This window comes from Phocoena sinus, chromosome 1 (genome assembly GCF_008692025.1).
Source record: "Phocoena sinus isolate mPhoSin1 chromosome 1, mPhoSin1.pri, whole genome shotgun sequence".
Classification (NCBI taxonomy): Eukaryota; Metazoa; Chordata; class Mammalia; order Artiodactyla; family Phocoenidae; genus Phocoena; species Phocoena sinus.
In genome coordinates, this window is record NC_045763.1 from 88,162,223 (window position 1) to 88,183,133 (window position 20,911).

Sequence of the window (20,911 nt, forward strand, 5' to 3'; positions counted from 1 at the left end):
TTACAAATTTCCATTTCCATTATTCTTTCATGATAATTCAAACTCACACTTTTAGATTATTTAGGCCAATCCTACCATCCCACCCTGGGGGCCAGCAGAGTATCAGCTCAAATGTTTAGTCTCATTCTCTCACTTAAGCTTACTTTGTTTCTTGCCCCTGGAAGTCAATTACTTCCTTGAAAGCTCATCCATGCATTTAAAAGATTCTTGTTATAGTTTGTCAGTATATTTAGTGGAAGGATTGTAGAATTATCTATTCTGCCAAAGTCTAAGAACGAAGAATCCCCAAATATCCTTATAAATCCTCTCTTCTATTTTTTTTTTTTTTTTTTTTTTTTTGCGGTACGCGGGCCTCTCACTGCTGTGGCCTCTCCCGTTGCGGAGCACAGGCTCCGGACGCGCAGGCTCAGCGGCCATGGCTCACGGGCCCAGCCGCTCCGCGGCATGTGGGATCTTTCCGGGCCGGGGCACGAACCCGTGTCCCCTGCATCGGCAGGCGGACTCTCAACCACTGCGCCACCAGGGAAGACCTCTCCTATTTTTTTAAGGCAACATATATAACACTTTCTTTCAGCGAGCCTTAAATTACTTACCCCTTATTACTTACCTTGGGTAAGTTATTAAACCTCAACTTGCCACAACTACTCCCGGTCCTTCTGCAGCCACATAATCTGAAGGATGTCATGATTTGTCCTTAATGGAAAAGATACATTGGGTTTGCTTTTCCTGCTCAACAAGTTTCTGCCAGCACGATCATCCATGAACTTACTGACTGGTTTATTTCCCATCAGATTTCGCACATAACTTTTTTTTTTCTAATCAATTAAATCACCTCCAGCAAAGGAAATAAAGCCATTGGGCAATGCCCATGGGGTGACTTGTCTTATCATGAGTCCCATTACCAGAAACAGCTGACTTTATGGATAGTTGACTGGCATATTAAACACTGTTATGGTCTCAGGAGATCCTATCTGGAAAGTGTGGGAGAGAGGGAGCTTTTTGACAAGATGTATATGCTCAGAACCAAAAATTAATATATGATATTAATCAGAATAAGAGTCCAAAAACCAAGGGACAGGACTGGGTAGGGCTTCTCTTAATATTATACCTGTACTTAAAGTTTTGGACTACGACGATTGAGAGAATATAGCACCCAAATAAGAACGCTTCCATTAAAGAAGCCAGTGATGATCCCATTCAATGGGAATCTGGGACTGTAAGAGAGCCCTTACAGCATTAAGTGCAGCAGAACTACAGGAGGAATAGACATATTAGACTTGGAGCTGCACCAATAATGAGTATGTTTGGATTTTCTTCCTTTGGGGAGCTGAGGACTATATTCCCAGGTGTTTGAGGCATAGCTGAACTATATCTAGCAGGAATGGGAAAAAAAAAAAAAAGCATGTGAACAAATGTGATTTTAATGTTGGGCGGCCAAAGGAATGAATAATAGTAAGGGTTTTTTTTTTTTCCTTTTTTTTTGGCTGACCGGTATCAATATGGCCTTTCTATGCTTAGAAATCTAATTTGCCTTCGAAATCTCTGTGGGACTTAGCCAGGTGGGTCATGCAGATCTACCCTTCAGGGTTTTGAAACTAGAATAATTAGAACAGAGAAACAGGACTGTGGGTACTTTTGTGGTAGTAATAGCAAAGGCAGTTCTCAGAGGCAGCTGTGGTACTGATGTTGGTGTCAGCACCTGGAGTCCAGTGACATCACTGTCAATGGCAGTATGTGGAAGGGGTGTGGCATCTGGTGCTCAGTAATGGTGGCAGCAATGTCTGCGCTATTAGTTCTGTGGCGTGGGTGTGGCTATGATACAAGTTCTGTAGTCTTGGTTTGTTCTGCCCATTTTCTGAGCCTGTCTCTATGCTTTCTGGCAATTCTGTGTGTCACAGTATCCTTCGGAATTTCCTGGTTCAGATGGCAATTCGAAAAACTTGAATCTTCCTGACTAGCCAGAATGAGCTTAGAGAGAAAAAATAGCCTTTTAATAACTTGTATTTTTTGTATACCCTAGCAGAGAGCCTTTTAAAGTGAGTACATCTACTACTGTGGTTTATTAATAAATAATGTGATCCGTAAGCTTAAAATGTTATAATTTACTAAGGAATGTAAGGCATTTACATGAAATAAATACAACCTACAGCATGAAATAAAATTAAATGCTAAATTGGGAACAGACTGTGTCAATCAGAAAGTCTTCCTGAAAGACATGGGATTATAGTTAATTCCTGCAGGACAGGCAGGAGATGGCATTTTGGGTACAGGAACTATAAAGCATAGGAAGGAGCCTGGATATTCACCCCTTAGAGAGACCAGCTTGACTGAATAAGTGTGTTCATGAACTGAAACTAGTATGAACGGTTAAGAGGGAACATATTATTAAGGCCTTGTCCTCTAACTGGAAAGAGAAATTCTCTTACATACGTTTTTTTCCCCCAAAGTTAATAGTTTTAAACATCTAGCTAAACACTTTGCCAGGAGAGGTTTTGGAAATCAAGTCTGAATTAGCCTCTTCTCTATGTGCAAAGTTCTTAGATGTTCTTTCCTGGCTGATGGGAGAAAAGAGCTGGGGCTTAGGCGAGTAAGTAATAAAACCTGAAGATAGTTCCAAATATATCAATTTGCATTCAATTATCCATTATTTTTGGAAGTTAGTTGTTTTTTTTTAATAATAAGCAGTGAACAACTAAATAATTACAGTTTTGCATTGGCATTATAAAGACTGCAGATTATTTCTTGGTGTCAATGTCCAGTCCTGCTCGCTGTCCTCGACTCTTAGGAACATTAGAGCTCATTAACTTCAGGATGACCTCCAGGAATAAAGATACATTTGAAAGGGGCTGAAAATCGCTTTTAAATCCAACTTCCCTGGCTTAACAGTGAAATGACCACACAGTCCGGTCACTGGGTCAAAAATCAATTACAAAACAGAGGAGGTTTTGCATTAGCCTTAGTAAAAGACGGACTCGAAATCCACAGCCAAGAAAAAAAGGCAACTATTAAAATGCAGGAAATACAGTATTGGCTTTCTCTCTTGGCGAGATAGGTCGGCTGCTTTCCAGCCCCGCTGTGGATGCTCTGAAGTTCACGGTTCGCTCCGTCGCTTCTGCCCAGACCCCCGCCCCCGTGGAAGCTGTCGTAGGGTAGTCCCGCAGCCAGGTCCGCACGAGGACGCCCCCTTCCTACCTCCAGGGACAGCGTCCCTGGCCCCACCCTAGCCAGAGTCCGAGAGTCCCACCCCTCCGCCTCCTGCAGGCCCCAAGCCAAGTGGGGATGAGCCTGGGCCCCGCGTTCGCCCTGGCAGTTCCGCGTCTGCGCAGCGGACGTGGGGCTGGAGCGGGGTTGGCCGGGGAGGTGCAGGATGCGCGGGAGCCAATGGGCACGCTCGGGGGAGCCGGGCTGGCGGCGGCGGCCGGCGGGGCGCGCACTCTCGGGATGGAGGGCGAGTGCCGGGCACCTCAGGCGCGCTCCTCGGGCCTCCCGGCTGGGGGCGGCGGCGGGGAGAGCCCGGGGGTCGACGGCCCCCTCCCCGGCAGCAGCGGCTCCTCCGCCCTCCTGCAGGCCGAGGTGCTGGATCTGGACGAAGACGAGGACGACCTGGAGGTGTTCAGTAAGGTGAGGGCGGCGCGGCGGCGCGTCCCGGGAAAGTTCCAAGTCAACTCACGGAGTTGGCCCCGCCGTGCGGCGGCCGCCCCAGCGCGCTCGCTCGGCCCCGCTGGAGACTCGGAGCCGGGGCAGGGTGGGTCTCCCCCAGCTGCCCGACCCCGCCTGGCGGCTCGTCGGCTCCGGGGCTGCGTCCCGGCGGGTCCCGAATAGCAGCCGCTCCCTCGTCTGCACTTTGACCTTATGTTTGGCAGGGCCTTGGCTTCGTGGAGTCTGCAAAGTTGTGCTGTTTCCCCCTTTTCTCCTCTTCCCTTCTTTGACGCGGACATTTCCAGTGACAGTGCCCGAACCCGGGAGGCGGTGGCCCAAAATTGCCCCCGCCCCTGGCAGCTTCTTTTCAGGCGCAGCGAGCCCTGAACTCTGGGAGCGAAATCATCCGAGTCTAGAGAAATTATTCTTGATTTAGTGTTGTTGCTGGTTGTGGATTGGAGACTTGGGTGGCGCCGGAGGTGAGTCTCAAGTCTAGTGGGAAGAGGCGTGACGGAATCCCTCTTCAGGAGAAAACGGTTCTTGTGTCCAACGGGGAAGCTCCTGCGCTGCGGAGCTCAGGATTTTTCAGATAGTCAGCTCCTGCTACCCAACCCACAGACGGCGCTTTCGTTTTTAAAGGTTACCTGGGGAAATCTAGGACCAAAGGGCCCTCTGAACTTGTAGGATAGTTGGAGAGAAATTGCCAAGGGTTACTGGCCGACTTGTGCGTGTAGGCTGGTGGTTGTAATATTTTTTTTTGGGGGGGGGAAGAAAAATACCATTCTTGCGGGGCCGTTCAATGCCACTGCATCTTCTCTCGTTGCTGTTGGCAGAAGACTTGAGATGGGAACATTGTATTAATTACTAAGAAGCCTGTACAGTAGGTAAATGTTACCTTGAGCTGTTAAGAAAAGCCAACAAACTTCACCGCTGCTTTATTCTGGGAAAGAAGTTAGAAAGTGAACAAGCATACTCTGACCCCAAAGAGGAATATGTAAAACTCCCCTTTTTTTTCCTTCAGGATTAAATGAAATGGTAGGAACAGTTGTATTTGGGAGGTTCAGAGAGAGTATCAGTTTTGTACCCTTGATGAAGTCACTTGACCTTTCAATGTGTTTAAATTCTAAAATAATGGAATTGTTTACACTTTTATGTTCCACACATATTTTATGTTCAGATCAAGGACAATTGGCCAGTTCTTGTTTATTGCCTTCTAAGATACCATTAGGCCATGGTATTAGTGTATGGGACTCTGCACTGTGAATCTTCGGGGGCAGGGGGTACGGGGAGAATGTAGGGAGTGGCAATTGCATATCAGAATCATCTGGGATGGTTTAAATTTGTCATGTGGTTTCTCTTTCCCCAGATTCTCAGTGTCCCAGCCTCAACTGAGAATCACTGTTTTAATGAGCCTCCGTAGTCAGAGGCGGATTTTAGGTGAAGTTAATGAAATTTAACTTTAATTTAAATTTAACTGTGTTGTTGGCTTAGGCCTCTGTAAAATGTTGTAAGTAACTGGGAGTTGTACCGGTTCTAGGTGGAAAGGGAATGACAGATTTTAGCCAGAAGCATTTCTAAGTTGGCGTTTCTGGTGAGTTGCCTAAAGCTACCTCAGAAGAAAGGAATCTAGAACTCTATGGCTCCAACCAGTTGTTGAGATTTTTTTTCTCATTCTAAATAAAAAAATTGTTTTTCCACCTAATTTTGTGTTTGTAATTTTGTGTCCTGTTTTAAAAGGATGTAAGCTGCAGCACCATACTTAACCTCTGCTTTATTAAGCAGGGCATATAATAATGTGCAATATTGTATCTTTACCTTAATCTGTATGGCTGCTTTCTATAGAAGAGGGTCTTAACTTTTTCTAAGTGTCCAAAACATGTAGTTATACAGCACTAGCAAGCAGGGTGGATCCAAGTGTATGGGCCTTGCCTGCTTCTATTTTAGTAAGTTGAATTTTTCAACCATTAACCACAGATAGACAAGCAAATTTAAGAAAGTTGTCTTCATTTGGCCTACTCTCTCTACTACTCCCTTTTTAGCCTGCGCCTCTGTAGAACCCTGCCACTGTCCAGCCTACCCTAAGATGTTATCAACCATTACTACCAAAGTATACTAACTTTACCCTTTAGTACTTTGAGATTGACCATTTTCATATTCAGTTTATATTTACAATTGTAGTTTCTTATTTCCTTAGATTATTTATGAATATATATACCGTGCCCCTGTCCAGAAGCTCTTTCTTTTTCTTTTTTAATGGAAATATAGTTGATATACTATATTAGTTTCAGGTGTATGACGTAGTGATTTGACATTTATATACATTATGAATTGATCAGCATGATAAGTCTAGTAACCATCTGTCACCATTATAAAGTTACTGCAATATTATTGACTATATTCTCTACACTGTACATTACATACCTGTGACTTAGTTGTTTTATAACTGGAAGTTTGCACTTCTTAATCCCCCTAACCTATTTCCGCCTCCCTCCGCCAAACTACCAGTTTGTATCTATGAGTTTTGCTTCTGTTTTGTTTGTTTGTTCTGTTTTTTTAGATCCTACAAATAAATGAAATCATAAAATATTTGTCTTTTTCTGTCTGACTTATTTCACTTAGCATAATATCCTTTGGGTCCCTCCGTGTGGTTGCAGGTGGCAAGATTTTATTCTTTTTTACGGCTGAGTAATATTCAATTGTATACATATATACAACATCTCTTTGTCTATTCATCTATCAATGGACACTTAGGTTGCTTCCATATCTTGGCTGTTGTAAATAATGCTGCAGTGAACATAGGGTGCATACGTCTTTTAAAATTAGTGTTTTCACTTCTTCAGATAAATACTCAGAAGAAGGATTGCTGGATCATATGGCAGTTCTATTCTTAATTTTTTGAGAAACTTTCATACTGTTTTCCGTAGTGACTGCACCAATTTACCTTCCCATCAGTAGCGCACAAGGGTTCCCTTTTCTCCACATTTTCACCAACACTTGTTTTTTGTTGTTCATTTGATAATAGCCATTTGGATAGGTTTGAGGTGATATCGTATTATGGTTTTGATTTGCATTTCCATAGTGATTAGTGATGTTAAGCATTCTTTTCATTTGTCTTCTGGCCATCTGTATGTCTTCCTTGGAAAATTATCTATTCAGTTCTTCTACTCATTTTTTAATTGGATTGTTTGTTCTTTTTTGTTTATTTTCTTTTTCGTGATTGTTATTTTATTGAGTTGTATGAGTTCTTTATATATTTTGTATATTAACACCCTTATCAGATGTATCACTTGCAAATAACTTGTCCCATTCAGTAGGTTGCCTTTTCATTTTGTTGATGGCTTTCAACTGTGCAGAAGCTTCTTAGTTTGATGTAGTCCCATTTGTTTAGTTTTGCTTTTGTTGCACTTGCCTGAGGAGACAGATCCCCCAAAATATTGCTAAGACCGATATCAAAGAGCAACTGCTTTTGTTTTCTTTTAGGAGTTTATGGTTTCAGGTCTTACATTTAAGTCTTTAATCCATTTTGAGTTTACTTCTTTTTTTGGTATAAGAAAGTTGTCCAGTTTCATTCTTTTGCATGTAGCTGTCCAGTTTTCCCATCACCATCTATTGAACAGGCTCTCTTTTCCCCACTATATATTCTTGGCCCCCTTTTCATAAATTAATAGACCATATAAGCATGGGTTTATTCCTGGGCTTTCTGTTCTTTTCCATTGATATATATGTCTGTTTTTGTGCCAGTACCATACTATTTTGATTACTATAGCTTTGTAGCATAGTTTGAAACCATGGAGCATGATACTTCCAGCTTTGTTCTTCTTTCTTAAGATTGAATTGCCTATTCAAGGTCTTTTGTGGTTCCATACAAATTTTAGGATTGTTTGTTCCAGTTCTGTGGAGAATGCCATTGGTATTTTGATACGGCTTGCCCTGAACCTGTAGATTGCTTTGGATAGTATGGAAATTTTAACAATATTAATTCTTCCAACCCATGAGCATGGTATTGTCTTCAATTTCTTTGATCAGTGTCTTATACTTTTCAAAGTATAGTTCTTTCATTTCTTTGGTTAAATTTATTCCTATGTATTGTTTTTGTAGTAATTGTAAGTGAAATTATCTTCTTAATTTCTCTGATAGTTCATTATTAGTATATAGAAACACAACAGCTTTCTGTATGTTGATTTTTGTATCCTACAACTTTAATGAGTTCATTTATTAGTTCTAATAGTTTTTTTTTTGACATCTTTAGGGTTCTCTATATATAGTATCCTGTCATCTGCAAACAGTGATAGTTTTACTTCTTCCTTTTCAATTTGGAAGACTTTTACCTCTTTTTGTCTGATTGCTATGGCTAAGACTCTCAATACTGTGTTGAATAAGGGCAACCTTGCGTTGTTCTTGATCTTAGAGGAAAAGCTTTCAGTTTTTCACCACTGTATATGTTAGCTATGGCTTTGTTACAGCCTTTATTATGTTGAGGTATGTTCCCTCTATACCCACTTTGTTGAATTTTTATCATAAATGGATGTTAAATTTTATCACGTGCTTTTTCTGTATCTTTTGAGATGATCATATGATTTTTATCCTTCATTTTGTTAATGTGGTTTATCAGTATACATTTGCAGGTCAGAAGCTTTTTAAAGAGTAGGCTCTTTGGCTTATAATTATTCCTTTTTTTCTCACAGTACATTACAAGTACCTGGTAAATACATGTTAAGTATTTTTGTGTAAGATTCTGTGCTAAGGATTCTTTGGAAAAAAGAAATGCAAGATTCAGTTCTTGTTATCACAGTCTTGGAGTCCGGTTGGAGGATGTGACAGAAACTCTAAATGACAGTATAAATCAAGAGAGATGGAAAGTAAAACAAAGTATTGTTCTGAGTTTTCAGATAATCCAGTTAAGAGAAAATGATGCCAACTCTCAATAGAGCACAGGGAATGCAGAGGATATTGACTTAAAAGAACAAGAATAGATGTGGAAGGTAGGAGAACATAACTGATAATTCGAAAAAAGGAAAAGAAAAAGGATAAAAAGTGTAACAATAGTGTAATAATTGTTTTAGAACTGGGCCAAAATGAGATGAGGCTTGCAAAAAATTTACCTAGAGAAAAGGAGCAAACTTGTCTACATTTAAAAGAAAAAGTTATTTTTGGGGAAAAATAATATATTAAAATAAATTGCCTTTTTTAAAATTAAATACTGTAATGTGTAGAAGAAACAGCAGTTGAAACAGAGCGTAGGTAAACAGGTCACAGTGAAACACTGAGATGCTTATTTGTAACTCAGTAAATTATAGCTCTTATTATTGGTCTTTTAAATGGTATTCAGGACCATAAAGTGAGATCTATATCATTTAGGATAATCAGGGAATTTACAGATGTAATTATCGTCATCACCACTAGTCGACTTCGAGAAGTCATGGTATGCAGGCTTGGTACTCAAAAGCTAGAAATAGGTAAAAATTCTTTTCAAAAATAAGGGGGAAGAAAGGGAGTTCTGGAAGGTATAGACAAGTAGGTAGACAAGAAGGTATAGACAATTTCAAGCTCTAGTAAAGCTATCAAAGCAACAGAACTACTTAGTATATTTAGTATAAACACTTTGAAAAGAAGGAGGTGATCATTTTTAATAAGAATGGTGGAAAACTAAGATTGTTTTTAGGTAAATCAGAAGTATAACAATGTATATGTTTATTTGAACAAGCTTTTGAAGGAATCACTCATATTTTTGTGGAAAAGGATATTTTTGAAAGAATAATGAGCTATGGTTGTGGAGACAACCAGCTCATATATATATCAATATGTATATATATATATATATATATATATATATATATATATATATATGATCTCTATCAATCTGGAAATTCAGTGTAGTGATGGAGGGACAATTATACTATTCAACAATTCTCTGAAATACTTAGAAGAAGATATTGGAAGTCTGGTTATTAATTTTTCACATTTGTTGTCTGAACCATCTTTATTCAGTTCCTATTGTTTGCATCTATCATTCATGGCCAGGATAAGAATCAGAATTCTCTTCCATGATTTAAATGAAGAGAGTTTAATGCAAGGACTATTTATTTATAGCATTTTGGGCAAGTTTCAGGAACAAAGAAAGGATACTGAGGCACTTAGAGACTTGCAGTAGCAAAAAGCCTTTAGCACCCTTAGTTCTAAAGGGAAGAGAGATGGAAATAGTGTTGCTGGAACCCAATGAGAGTTGGAGCTGTGGAGAAGTGGCCGTTTCCACATGAGCTGTGTTTACACAGAGATGTAGCTAGAAATATGCCACTGCCTGAAGTGTGGCACCAAAGCAGGGAGGAAATGGGAGTATATTCCCTGAGCTCCTCTTCTCCTGTTCTTGGATCTCTGCTTCTGGCCCCCACTAAGCAAGCTGTTCAGGTGATGGCATCCGTAGGGATCTGTCTCTTAAGGGACAGAGAATAGATGGATGAGAGCTGGAAGGGTGGGGGCGAAAAGAGAGAATAACCAGCATAATACATAATACTACAAAAGTGTGGAGAATAACTGGATAAAGACAGCCACATCACCACCTCCCATCCTGTATGGGCTTCTATAATGTGACCTGCCACCTTCCTATCAAGAGGTGGGATCTATGCCCCACTTATTGAATTTGGCTAGGATTGTGACTGCTTTGACCAGTAGGGTATGGTGGAAATGATGCTGTGCAACTTCCAGGGCCAGATCACAAAAGGAAATGAAGGCTCTGATTTTTTTCAGTGGGACAGTGTGCTTTTTGCCATGTAAGACATGCAACCTAAGGCCTCCATATTGTGAGGAAGCCCAGGCTACATTGAGAGAGACTACATGTAAATGTTCCAATCAGCAGCCTCAGCTGAAGTCTCAGGCGCCATCCAGCATTAAATGACTAACTTGTGAGTGAAAATGTCTAACATGACGTCAGCCCTCAGCATTGAGACATCAGATCTCAGCTGAGGCCCCACATACAATGGAGGAGAAACAACCCATTTCTGCTGTATCCTGTCAGAATTCTTGACCCTGTAAACCAATGTGCATAATAAAATATAAAAACAAATTGTCTTGGGATGGTTTGTTATACAGCAGTGGAAACTGTACCAAATGCTAATAGTCTGTATAACATAATCAGTCTTCCAGATTTTTGATAAATTGGAATACTGGGTTTAAAAGCAGACTATGAAATTTAATTGGGATAAATGTAAAGTCTTGAAGGAGGCTCTACTCATCTTTGTAAATTAAAATATAGCAAGACGTAAACTTAGTATTTAGGAGCAGAGACTCTGTAGCTACACTGCCTGTGAGTGAAATCCTGTCTCCACTGCTTACTAGCTTTATTTCCTTTGGCAAGTTACTTAACCTCTCAAAGCCTCAGACTTTTCATCCGTAAAATGAGGGCAAATAATAAATATGAGAATTAAATGACTTACTAAATGTAAAGAGCTTATAAATAGTACCTGGCCCTTAGTAAAGCCTCTTGAATATTGATCAGTTATACACAGCCCCTGTAGGATCCTGCTGTCCAAAAAGAACGACAGTGATGGACATGTTCCAGCTCTGTCTGTTTAATGTGGCAGCCACTGGCCACATGTGCCGTTTGAGCACTTGAATTGTAAACTAGTACATCTGAGGAACTGAACATTTAATTGTGTTTAATTTGAATTAATTTACATTTAAATTTAAATAGCCACCTGTGGCTAGTGGCTACCAGTTTGAGGAGTACAGGTCTAACCAAATTAATATTTTATTACTAGCTTGGATTATGATTACTCAAGAAATATCCTTGAATCAATGAGTGGTTTTCTACCTTGGTAATCTGTACAGAAATATATAAAACACACACACACAGTATTTACATATGTATGCATGTGTGTAGTGTGGGCATATATGAATGTGTATGTATATATATACACACATATATTATGTATGTGTGTGCATATAGAGTGTGTAAGCATAGTGAATGTTTCTATGTATGTATATATGTAGTGTATGTGTGTATGCATTCTCAATTGTCTCACTTAAAACCTAGAATACACGATTAAAGCAGGCAAGTCATGTGTTCCCATTTCTCTGACCTTCATACTGATCCTACCTCAGTGGGTTTTACCATTTCGATGGTTACTCAGCCATAAAAAGAAATGAAATTGAGCTATTTGTAATGAGCTGGATAGACCTAGAGTCTGTCATACAGAGTGAAGTAACTCAGAAAGAGAAAGACAAATACCGTATGCTAACACATATATATGGAATTTAAGAAAAAAAATTGTCTTGAAGAACCTAGGGGTAAGACAGGAATAAAGACACAGACCTACTAAAGAATGGACTTGAGGATATGGGGAGGGGGAAGGGTAAGCTGTGACAAAGCGAGAGAGTGGCATGGACATATATACACTACCAAACGTAAGGTAGATAGCTAGTGGGAAGCAGCCGCATAGTACAGGGAGATCAGCTCGGTGCTTTGTGACCGCCTAGAGGGGTGGGATAGGGAGGGTGGGAGGGAGGGAGACGCAAGAGGGAAGAGATATGGGAGCATATGTATATGTATAACTGATTCACTTTGTTATAAAGCAGAAACTAACACACCATTGTAAAGCAATTATACTCCAATAAAAAAATAAAATTAAAAAAAAAATAAGAGGAACCAATAAAGTAAAGGAAATTAGGGCTGATCCAGGATTCCTCCCACTAGGAGCTCCACTGTCTACCATCACAGTCCTCTTAGATGTTAAGTACTCTTATATTCCTCCCAGAGGAGGAAGAGTAGGTGAGTGAAGTAGAAAGAAGATGAAAAATCCTCAGTTCTCCTGATGAATGAGCATATATGGTCAACAATAGAATTAAAACCAACAAGGAACTTGCAGGATAAGTTTGGAGAGACCTTGTATAAGACCATTTTATGCGCAAACATTCCTAGTGATTTTCAGTGACTGAATGATCAATATACCCAAATGACAAGGTACCTATTGAATCTGAACAAACAACATATTTTCAAGGTCATATGGAGTATTAATTGTACTGTAATTTGAACTGTTCATGCAACTTAAGTTCCATTCCACCCTCTGTATTTTAAAGGGCGAGTTGATGTCAGAAAATGGCAAAGGTATATTATGTCATCTATGGATACCAGTGCCCTGATCCTTGGAATGCTGTTTTGAGATAGAACCTTAGATCTAGTCTGGGCTTAGCAGAAAGAGGGCTTGGATCCATCAGCACTGTCTTTCATTGGCACAAGGAGTGGGGAGGGTTGCAGTAGTAACAGTCTCGCCATGCATTTGCTATCATGAAGGAGAATAAATTAAGGGTTTCACTGATGATATGTTCTGGCAACTGGGAAAAAAGGCTGGGAAGAACAAAATGTAGTTTAGCGACTTGGGCTGATTCTTTTAACAAACTTTATGAAGAGTTGTTATGATCTAGGTGGATTAAATGTTTATAGTTTTGAAGGGCAAAAGTAGAACCACTAGGTCAAGAGTATGTGGAGATCAGCTTTAGGTCAGTTTATGGAATAGTTTTCTAATTGAAGGTTCCAAAATGAAAGGGATTACTCAGCTAGGCCATAAATTTTGTCACTAAAAATGCTCTGGCACAAGCTGGATGACTGTCCCAGAGGAGAAGAGGGTGTGACAGTTGCACTGTCCCTTCCCGCTATTAAGAGGGAAATGAGGGCTTCCTGGTGGTGCAGTGGTTGAGAGTCCGCCTGCCGATGCAGGGGACACGGGTTCGTGCCCCGGTCCGGGAAGATCCCACATGCCGCGGAGTGGCTGGGCCCGTGAGCCATGGCCACTGAGCCTGCACATCCGGAGCCTGTGCTCCACAATGGGAGACGCCGCAGCAGTGGGAGGCCTGCATACCCAAAAAAAAAAAAAAAAAAAAAAAAGGGAAATGAAATTTTAGCATGCTAAACTTAACCACAGGAGCAATGGAAAGCCTTAATTAGGTGGTCCTACTCATCCCTACAATTTCATTTCCAAACGGAACTATGTTTCTCCATTCCCTAATTCTTATATTTCTCTTCCCACACCTGTTATCTTTTCCATCTGATCCTCTGCTAATGATGTGATGATTTCTTAGATATCTAGGATAAAATACTAGGTCTTACCTTCTGTTTATCCCTTTCACTCACTTTCCCTGTCCCCTACATATCTGAAATGTCCCAGTTGGTTTTATCTTCTTGGTATCTCTAGAATTAGTGCCTTCTTCTCGTTCCCACTGCTCCAACCCCAAGTAGTATTGTGTTTACATTTGAGAACCATTAAAATAGTTCACAAGAAGACACAAGGTCTTCTTTCTTCTCATGTTTTGCCTGTAGTCTGTCCTGTGTGCTCACAGAAAGCTGATGTTTACAGAGCACCCAGCTCTGAACATAAAGAACATATTGTCACATTGTGTCATTGAAGGCTCTTGGTGAGAATCTGTATTTTAACAGGATTCCTCAATGATTTATTTGCACCTTACAATATACTGTTGGGTCAACAAAACAAAATCCGTTCTGTTATTTACGGCCCGTTGTAAAGCGACTTCTTCCTTAAGAACTTCTTCATTCTCCAGCTAGAATTAATTTCTTCCCATAATTTCTTCTCTGTGCTCCCCATAATAGTGTTTTGAATCTTATAAGACTTAATACATTTTGCCTTATAAAGAGGTATTTGTTTCTCATCTCTAAAATCTTAATTGCTTGTCTATCTCCAATAAATTAAATTCCTTGAAGGTAGAAGAGTAGGAACTCTAAATGTTAATGGAATAAATACATTAATGAATGATATGGCCTGTGCCTTTTTTCATATATATGGACACAGTTATTGCAGTAATTTTCCAATCATCTGTTTTCAGTAAATTCAGTTTGTATTGTATTGGTCTTTCCAATCAGGTTACTAGACCAAATAGAATTTAAAACAAATTTGTCTTGACAAATGGTGAGTAAATATTATTGATGGATGACACAGAGCTATGTTAAGCGTCAATTCTGGACAAAAGCTCCTATTTAGATTTCATTAGAAGAAATAAACACAAAGCATAAGAAAACCCAAGGGAATCATTTAGAAACCTTCTTACTTGGGAAAAATAAATCCTTTGAAGCCAATAGCACCTGTCTCAATCAGGGGGCTTGGTTGCAAGCAATGGAAATCAACTCTGGCAGGAAAGGAATGAAATAGTAGCTCACAAAGTAGATTTGAAGGCTGGAAATGCAGATGCAGAAAGGGACAGGCACTAGCAGAAACTATACCCAGCGTTATGGTTGGAAACAAGATTGGATGTTGTATAGCCAAAAGAAGAAAAAATCCATGAGAACCTATAGGAAGAAGAACTATAGAGTTCTTTTGTGCAGATAGCAGTATTTTATTTATTTATTGGTCAGTGGCAATGGGGAAAATTATTACAAGTATCTTGGGAAAATAATGTTAAAAGACTTCAGATTTGAACTTAATAAAATATATTCTATTGGGTTTTGAAGGTGGAGTTTTATTTTTGCATTTTGGGGGTTCTGATAGTATGCTCTAGTATAACTCTGAGAGCCTGCTAGTTTTGCAAGTGACTAGTGTGATCAAAAGGAAACACAGATTCAACAGTTATGCAGTTGTAGTGTTCAAATTTATTTTATTCATGTATTTTTTAATTGTATCCCACACTTTTCAAAGAGGATATTAGACTAAAAGTTAAAATAAACATTTTTAGTCACTTTAAGAATATACTTTAAAGTTGTCTCAGTAAACAAATGGAGAGTTATGTGCTTAAAAGTTTTGTCTATTTTAAACAGAATATTTGAATAACTCTGACACTTCATATATCCAATCACGCTGGATAATGCAGTGCTACTTATAGTATTAATAAAAAAGGGTGTAGTTAGACAATCAAAATTATTAGCAAATACTGATATAAAAATCAGTAAAACACATCTGTGATAAAACAGAAGGTTAAATCAGTAGTTTCTAAAATTGAAACAAATAATTTTTTTTGGCCTTGAGAAATGCTTTGGTATAACATACCCCTTTTTAATTGTGTTTAACTAACTTTATTGAGGCGTAATTATATACCACAAAATTCACCCATTTTGGGTAGATGATTTTTTGTAAGTAAATTTACTTAGTTGTACAACCATCACTGTTAACCAGTTTTAGAACATTTTCATCTTCCACCTCAAATCCATCATGCCATTTCCAGTTAATATCCATTTTTACTCCCAGCCTTAGACAATTACTAATCGATTTTCTGTCTTTATAAATTTGCCTTTTTAGGACACTTCATATAAATGGAATTGCACTTTTTGTGTGTCTAGCTTCTTTCATTTAGCAGATTTTATTTTTTTAGATCATTGTTTAAAAATTTTTGATATAAGAAAAATTTCATTTTAAAATGAAAAACAGAGATTACTGATTTACAATGAAACATTAGGAAAAGAAATTCTGTTTACAGTTAAAATGGAAACCTTATTATATGTGACCAAAAACTAAAGGCAAACTCTTGGTATGTGAATTTTCAGAACTGGGGGGAAAAATTCCTATTTTGTTCTTTTGTATTAACTCTGAGAAGGTTAAGTGTGTGTATCCGTGTGCATACATACATAATACATATGTACATATATATTTATATGTATTTAACCTGGTTGAAAGTTGAATGGTATTTTTTTGTTAGGTTTCACTAGATAATGCGGTAGTACAAACAGCCTCAAGATCTTAGTGGCTTACCTGCAATAAAGACTTCTTTCTCAGGTACGTACCTGTCAACTGTGACTGAACTGAGTCTGGTCCAGGCTTTGAGTCTGCTTCTTGTGTTTTCTTCATTTTGGGATCAAGATTAAAGGAGTGATGTTAATTGGGACATGTCATTCCTGTGGCAGAGGGAAAAGAATATGAGCACCGGTGGAAACAGGCAATGGCCTCCAAATCTTCTGCCCAGACACATGACACCATCCAAAGCAAGTCACTGGTCAAATTAACTGGGGTGGGAAACTTATTTTCCTTCCATAAGGAGGCACTGAAAGTTACCTGGTAATTGACCAGGAGGTGTATTCCTTTCATAGAAAGACAAGGGGTTATTGGGAACAATCATAGCGGCTCCCACAGTGGTTTTGTGGCAAAATCATACGCAAATGGCATGTTGAACCTTTCTGAGTAAGGAAAACTAATTTTTTTTCTATGGAGTGTTAAATACAAAAAAGAAAAATTTCCACTAGATAAGAAATTACCCAAGCATAATTGAGATAAATGGAAAGGCATTAGTCATGATTAATAACCTCTTACTGGTTAATGCTCATGAATAGTCTGATTAGGATCATACAGACCCTTAAAAACCTCTAGCTGTGCAACAGATATCTTACTTTGGATTTCAGGTGCAACGTTCATTTATCATGGAGCTCTCCCTTCCCTTTTTTCAAGACCTATAAGATAAAAATGTGAATACTTAAAATTCTGCCACAGTAAACGTCAAAATGAGTTTCATTGGTTATATCTTCATCAAAGCCTGTGTTCTTCCCATTTGCCTCCTTTCTGGTCTCCCAACATCCTAAGTCCTTTCCTGCCTTAGGCATTTTTGGTTCCCCTGACTGAAATGCTCTTCTGTCAGTGTTTTTCATGGCTGGCTTCTTCTCACATCACCTCCTTAAAGACACCTTCCCTGACAGCTCTCTCAAAAGCATTCCTCTCACTTCCTGCCTTAACCACTTACTCCAGCAATTCATTCCACTTTATCTGGAATTTACTCCCCTGTTTATCAACACTTATTTATATCTGGACTTATCTTGTTTTTCTATATTTTTATTTGGTTATCATCTGTTACCCTCCCCGCTAACTATCGTGTAAGCTTCATGAGAGAAGGCACCATGCCAGCCAGTCTTGGCCACTGTTGTATCTCAGCCTAGTTGACATTCAATGAACTTTTGTTAAGTGAAATAAAGGTGCTATACTAGGTGCTTTTGGTGTGTGTGCATGGGTGGTGGTGATGGTAGTGGTGACTGAGTCTTGGCTCTTCCAATTAAGAAATAAGTGATTTGGGGAGAATTATTATTATCCCTATGGTACAAGCTTATTTATCTGTAAAATTCAGGTGATGATAATTGAGCTTTCTTTCTTCAGATTGTTGAGAGGATTAAATGAAATAATGCAATTGTATGGTGCTAAGGTGCATCCCTGGCACTTAGAAATGTTGGTGGCTGCTAACTGCTCAGGGAGTTGGTTGCCGAAGGTTAGAGCGGCTGTGGCAGTTTCTTAAAATAAGGCAACAAAATGAGGTTTTCAGCATCAGTTGACTCTTCCTTTTACAGATGATTTCTCTGTAGCATATAATGCTGTTTGATAGCGTTTTACCAACAGTAGAACTTCTTTCAAAGTTGGAGTGAGTCCTCAAACCCTCCCTCTGGTTCATCAACTAAGTGTATCAGTTTATGTAATATTCTAAATCCTTTGTTTTCATTTCAACAATCTTCACAGCATTTTCACCAGGAGTAGATTCCATCTCAGGAAACCACTTGTTTGCTTCTCATCCATTCAAGTTTTATCATGAGATTGCAGCAGTTCACTTCATCTTCACACTTCTAATTCCAATTTTCTTGCTATTTCCACCACATTTGCATTTACTTCCTCCACTGAAGTCTTGAACCCTTCAAAGTCATCCATGAGGGTTGGAATCAGCTTCTTCCAAATTCCTGTGAATGTTGATATTTTCACCTCTTCCCATGAATCACAAATGTTCTTAGTGACATCTAGACTGGTGAAATCCTTCCAGAATATTTTCAATTTCCTTTGCCTGGATCCATCAGAGAAATCACTGTCCATGGCAGTCATAGCCTTGTGAAATGTATTTCTTCAATAATAAGTCTTGAAAGTCTGAAAGTCCTTAATCCATGGGCTGCAGAATGGATGTTGTATTAGTAAGCATGAAAACATCAATCTCACTGTATATCTCCATCAGAGCTCTTGGGTGACCAGGTGCATTGTCAAAGAGCAGTAGTATTTTGAAAGGAATTTTTCTTTTTTTTTCTGAGCAGTAGGTCTCAACAGTGGTCTTAAAATATTCAGTAAACCATGTTGTAGACAGATGTGCTGTCATCCAGGCTTTGTGGTTCCATTTATAGAGCACAGGCAGAGTCAATTTAGCATAATTCTTAAGGGCCCTAAGATTTTCAGAATAGTAAATTAGCATTGACCTCAAAGTCACCAGCAGCATTAGCCACTAAGAAGAGCTTTGAAGCCAGATATTGACTTCTCGTCTCTCGCTATGAAAGTGTTAGATGGCATCTTCTTCCAATATAAGGCTATTTCATCTTCATTGAAAATCTGTTGTTTAGTGTAGCAACCTTCATTAATGATCTTAGCTGGAGCTTCTGGATAGTTTGCTGCAGCTTCTACATTAGCAGTTGCTGCTTCACCTTGTACTTTTATGTTATAGAGATGGCTTTTTTCCTTAAATCTCATAAACCAGCCTCTGCAAACTTCAGACTTTTCTTCTGCAGCTTCCTCACCTCTCTCAGACTTCATAGAATTGAAGAGAGTTAGAGCCTTGCTCTGCATTAGTTTTTGGCTTAAGGGAATGTTGTGACTGGTTTGATCTTCTATCCAGACCACTAACACTTTCTCCATATCAGCAATAAGGCTGTTTCACCTTCTTATCATTTGTGTGTTCACTGGAGTAGCACTTTAAATTTCCTTCAAGAGTTTTTTGTTTGCATTCACAACTTGGCTAACTGTTTGGCACAAAAGACCTAGCTTTCAGCCTATCTTGACTTTTAGCATGCCTTCCTCATTAAGCTTAATCATTCCTAGCTTTTGATTTAAAGTGAGAGTCTTGAGACTCTTCCTTTCACTTGAACACTTAGTGGCCATGGTAGGGTTATTACTTGGCCTAATTTCAGTATTGTTGTATCTCAGGGAATAGCAAGGCTCAAGAAGAGGGAGAGAGATGGGGGAACAACCAGTGGGTGGAGCAGTCAGAACACAAACATCAAGTTCACCATCTTATATGGGCGTGGTTCGTGTTGTCCCAAAACAATCACAGTGTAACATCAAAGATCACTGATCACAGATCACCATAACTAATACAGTAATAATGAAAAAGTTTGAAGTCGTATTACAAAAATTACCAGAATGTGACACAGAGACATGAAGTGAGCAAATGCTGTTGGAAAAATGGCACCTATAGACTTGTTCAATGCCAAGTTGCCACAAACCTTGTAAAAAACATGGTATCTGTGAAGTGCAATAAAGTGAAGCATGATAAAATGAGGTATGCCTGCATTCCCTGTGTGGCCCTCTCCAAGATTCTCTCTCTCTCTCCTGCTTAAAAGAAAATAATAATTTGAATTTTGTTTTTATCATTCATTTGGTTTTCATAAAAGTGATGGTCCTGAACTTAAAATGGTTTGACTAATGATATTTAGACTTTATGGTGCAAAAGCGATACACATTCAGTAGAAACGATACTTTGAATTGTGAATTTTGATCTGTTCTCGAGCAGTGGTAGATAAGCTTTCCTGGTGCTGGGCAGCAGCAGTGAGCCACAGCTCCATGTCAGCCACACGATCACGAGGGGAAGCAACCGATACACTTGACGCCATTCTGTACCCATAAAACCATTTGTTTCTCACTCTCAGACAACATTCAATAAAGTACATGAGATATTCAACACTATATTGTAAAACTGGCTTTGTGTTAGATAATTTTGTCCAACTGTAGGCTAATGTAAGTGTTCTGATCACATTTAAGATAGTCTAGACTAAGCTATGATGTTTGGTAGGTTAGGTGTATTAAATACATTTTTGATTTATGATATTTTCAATTTACAATGGGTTTATTGGGATGTAAACCCATTGTAAGTCAAGGGACATCTGTATATGTATCTTGAAGCACTATTTGTTAAGGATTTATGTGAATTTGGACCTTGTATGTTTTAGGACTTTAAAAAATGATGTTGTCCTGTGTGAATTCTTCTCTGATTTGATCTTTTTTCTTCTAATATTTAGTTTGTGATATTTATCAATGGCCTTACATGAAGTTGTAATTGATTTTCATTGCTGTGTTTTTTATATATATATATATATATATATATATATATCCATCCTTGTATGCATATACCACAATTTATCTATCCATTCTTATGGGCTGCCTTGAATGTTTTTGTACTTCCTTCGGTTTTGTCCACTACATGACTATATTTTAACCATAGAGATTGATTTATTCTTGCTTTAGATTTCTGTTTAATTTTGTGGGAAACTGAAAATTGAATTCAGTGACAACTCCCAGTACGTTTGACTTACTGGCAGTTAGGTGGTGGTCAAATGCTG

The 20,911-nt window shown here is 38.9% G+C and overlaps 1 protein-coding gene across 3 annotated transcripts in view; it reads left to right on the forward strand.

The window, feature by feature from the left end:
• Positions 1-3,400: 3,400 nt before the first annotated feature.
• Positions 3,401-20,911, forward strand: part of SNX7 (sorting nexin 7) — a 98,211-nt gene continuing 80,700 nt past the window's right edge. For 2 of the 3 annotated variants that reach the window (XM_032609096.1, XM_032609086.1), the window contains exon 1: positions 3,418-3,621. In XM_032609096.1, coding sequence (XP_032464987.1) covers positions 3,442-3,621 — 180 coding nt within the window. In that variant the 5' untranslated portion in view covers positions 3,418-3,441. Of the gene's footprint in view, positions 3,622-20,911 lie in introns of all 3 variants that reach the window. The other variant, XM_032609093.1, reaches the window with a different exon arrangement.